General features: G+C 47.7%; 1 protein-coding gene across 1 annotated transcript; it reads left to right on the plus strand.

The window, feature by feature from the left end:
- The first annotated feature begins 290 nt into the window (after nucleotides 1-290).
- Nucleotides 291-3,362, plus strand: nfil3-3 (nuclear factor, interleukin 3 regulated, member 3). Its single transcript, XM_071913933.2, has 2 exons — nucleotides 291-437; nucleotides 1,261-3,362. Exon 2 carries the CDS (start codon nucleotides 1,388-1,390, stop codon nucleotides 2,606-2,608), a length of 1,221 nt encoding a protein of 406 aa, XP_071770034.2. The 5' UTR covers nucleotides 291-437; nucleotides 1,261-1,387; the 3' UTR covers nucleotides 2,609-3,362.
- Nucleotides 3,363-3,612: the final 250 nt, after the last annotated feature.

Here is a 3,612-nt window from a genome sequence, read left to right on the forward strand (position 1 = left end):
CAAAACATTCAGCTCATTGTGGAGAAGTGTGCTATTGACAGTGACAACGTGTGGGCTTTTATTGTGAAGGCAACTAACCCGTGTTCCGGTTTTACTTGCCTGTCTCTACTAGCTTGACTCAGCTGGCTTCCCGTTACCAGGGTGCAGCATGGAGGGGGGAGGGGAGAGGGGAGAGGGGAGAGGGGAGAGGGGAGGGGGGTGGGGGGGATGGTAGGAGGTGAAGAGGCCTATGCTGCTGCTGAGGCCGTCCGGGTTCAGCCGGGGTGAGGATCCGACCCCAGCTGAACCGACCGGGGGAAGAACAGATTACGAGTTGCGGCAGTTTTTGTAGAGCAGAAGCGTCCAGGCGACCTGTCAAGCGCCACGCGCCTCCCCACTCTCACTGAGGAGGTTTTCATCAAGGAATGAGAGGAACTTTTTCAATATTTAATTTGCGGGTAAGACGTTGTCTCATTCCATTTATACGGTGTCTGTTTCTGAAAGATTTATCACCACGTTTATTGGTGCTTGTCTTTCGACTGAATGGGTTGGTTTTACTTAAATAGTTGGTAAAGTGAGAATGATTCAACATTTCCAGTGGGATGGGACTTTCATATAAGGCGGGTTCATAAACAACATAGGCTACGATCGATCATTTAGGGCTTAATGTAAATGCTTTTTGGTATTGTTCTAAAACCACGGTAACTCTGATTGATCACTGGTTGTGAAATTACCTGCCTCTTATCTGATCCCAGATCGCAGCCTGGTTTCAGATCAAGCAGATAAATTCTATAGACAAAATTAGACTAAAAAAATAGACTAAATTCTACAGTCAAATTAAAACAGAAATCTGACCTGTCACATTTTATTTTACCAACCAGCAGCACATTCAATTTAGCCTTCAGGCTAAATTGCACACACGATTATTTAATTGTGTGATTTGACACATGGTTATTACACATGCTGATTGCTACTGCATATGAGAAGTTCAAATTTTGCTGAAGAAATGCGGTTAGAATTAAAGTGTCAAATAAGCTAAAAGGTAAGTCAGTAGCCTACTAGGCTTTATTCATGTCGGTTCATCAAAGCATTGGATTGCTTGTAATTATTTTTGTTTTTGTTTTTATTAGAGATTTTTGAAAAAACTTACAGTCTTTGCCTGCTGTTCAGAAGATTGCGGGACTGTACAACACAACTGACAGCTGTATTATGTCGTTATAAACTTTTCCAAGCATGTAAACAAATCTTAACCTCATTATTTGTGTATTATTTGACCACTAGGTGGAGCCATTGCAACACAGATCATCCTCAACCACACATCCACAACCTTCAGTGACTTTCACACAGCTGAGTCCCTTCAGCTCCTCCACTCAGTCCAGTAGCTGTGTTAAATCAAGAGTGTTTGAACATGAAGGGGCAAATTATGGGTGGCGTCATCCAGAATCTCCCAGTCCGAGGTGCAGAAGGACCGGAGCCCGGGCCTCTTGGCAGGTCCATGTCCTTCACTGATGAGGCAGTTTCCATCCTGACCTCCACAAACCAGCTGGCCCGCACCCTGCTGGGCCGCACCTCTGCCCTCAGATGCAAAGAGGACGCCAACACCGACAGCTGTGACGACGACAGCGGCAACGTCATACGCCGCAAGCGGGAGTTCATCCCAGACGAGAAGAAAGACGAAGGCTACTGGGACAAGCGACGCAAGAACAACGAGGCGGCCAAGCGTTCCCGGGAGAAGCGGCGGGCCAACGACGTGGTGCTGGAGACGCGCGTCCTGGGCCTGCTGGAGGAGAACGCCCGCCTGAGGGCCGAGCTTCTGGCCCTCAAGTTCCGCTTCGGCCTGGTGAAGGACCCATCCGATGTGACCATCCTGCCACTCACTGCACCCTCCTGCACCCAGCCGACACCCCCTTCAACACGTTACTACCAGACCCACGGTGAAGCCTCTTCATACCTCAATGCACAGTCCAGCACCAGCACCCACCACATTCAGCCCCACCCTCCACAGCAGGGTGCCATGTATGGGCCGAGGGGAGCTGGGGTGCCATCAAGCCGCAGTATGGGCAGTGTATCCGAGGACTCAGGCCTCTCCACCCCTGGTAGCTCAAATGTGGGCAGCCCTGTGTTTTTCGATGACGGACTGAGCGAACACAGCCGACCTTCCCCAAGAGCGGTGGCGGAGGAGCAGCAGCAAGGCTTCGATTCTCACCCCTGCCCCCCGGAGGTCAGCGAGGGACAGGGTGTCAGCAGACAAGACTTGGCGGAGGGCTTGAGAAGCCTTCCGCACAAGCTCCGCTTCAAAGGCGGCGACGGAGGCGAGCTGTCCCTGCCTCCTGACAGCAGACACAGCGGCCCGCCCGTCGCCACGGTGGGGCCGAACGTCCAACCGAGGAGCCACCAGCAGGCCGGGTGGGACAGCAGGGTGGAGGGTCAGGCTCTCTGGCCCAGGGAGGAGGCCGGTGGCGGACTTGAGCAGCAGCATCAATTCCCCTCTTCTGGATGTTACGGCTCCAGAGACACCAAGTACATGATGGAGAACGACAGCCTCAGATCCCAGATCGGCTGTTTGTCTCAAGAGGTGGCTCAGCTCAAGAGGCTCTTCTCCCAGCAGCTGATCTCCAAACTCACTTAAGATCAGACTCAACCAATTTGCTCACCAATGGTAGAGGGGAATGAAAAGAGGAACCAACTCTAAACTCAAGCTCAGAGACAGATTCACATCATCAAAATGACACTTGGGTGATACTGCAGCTTGTAGACTGCTGGCTTTTACAGCACGGCATGGCACCGCTGCCCGATTGCTTACAGGCAAACAGCTACCTCTGAAGTGATATATACCGTACGCACTATTTGTATGGTCCAATCACTTCAGTTCCCTCGCAACCTGCAATCTGTTTCACTCAAAAAGCTTAGTTCAGTAAGCTATTTCCCAGCGTGACGGTCAAGGCAGCACAGAAAATACCAACACATTTAACTTGTATCGAAATAATGTTTACTGACTGTAGACCTAAGAGTGATTTCTATCTGAATTCATAATATGATCTTTGATCCTGTAATCAGCACTATCTCCATTGATTTGAAAGAAGTTGTACATTTTTTAATACTTGACCAAACAGGTCAGTCAGAAACACTGGAGGAGTGTGTAGTAGATACTGGTGTGTGCCACAAAGAAAAGCACACAGTTATAGTTTGTAACACTTCCATCTCTAATGTTGTTTCAACTGTGATACTCTGCTTTTGCATTCTTTATGTATTGTTCTCTGTATCTGTATTAGATTATCTTATGACAGTGACGGTAAACATAGCACTGTATATTTCATCACTTTTCAGAAGCAATCATTAAAGCCAACTGTAATTGGAAATAAATATATTTTTTATATACAAAAGACTGCTGCATCTTTTATGACAAATTGAGATTGTCTCAGTTAATTCCCAAACCAGAACTACGCTATTATGTAGCCAATTAAATATATGAAAAGGAACATATAAACTCCTCTGCATTAAATTTCAAAAGCAGAAGCACTGCTTTGTGACTGAATAATTACAGCATTACAGCATATTATGCTGTCTCTGGAGATTATAATGTGTTTGTATTTAATAATGTAAGCATCAACTCAAATGAGGTGAAATGAGCAC

This window comes from Centroberyx gerrardi, chromosome 3 (assembly GCF_048128805.1).
Source record: "Centroberyx gerrardi isolate f3 chromosome 3, fCenGer3.hap1.cur.20231027, whole genome shotgun sequence".
NCBI classification, from domain to species: domain Eukaryota; kingdom Metazoa; phylum Chordata; class Actinopteri; order Beryciformes; family Berycidae; genus Centroberyx; species Centroberyx gerrardi.

Bases quoted from the DNA above. Each gene is read 5' to 3' on its own strand.
- nfil3-3 (XM_071913933.2), top strand. From the start codon at position 1,388: ATGAAGGGGCAAATTATGGGTGGCGTCATCCAGAATCTCCCAGTCCGA.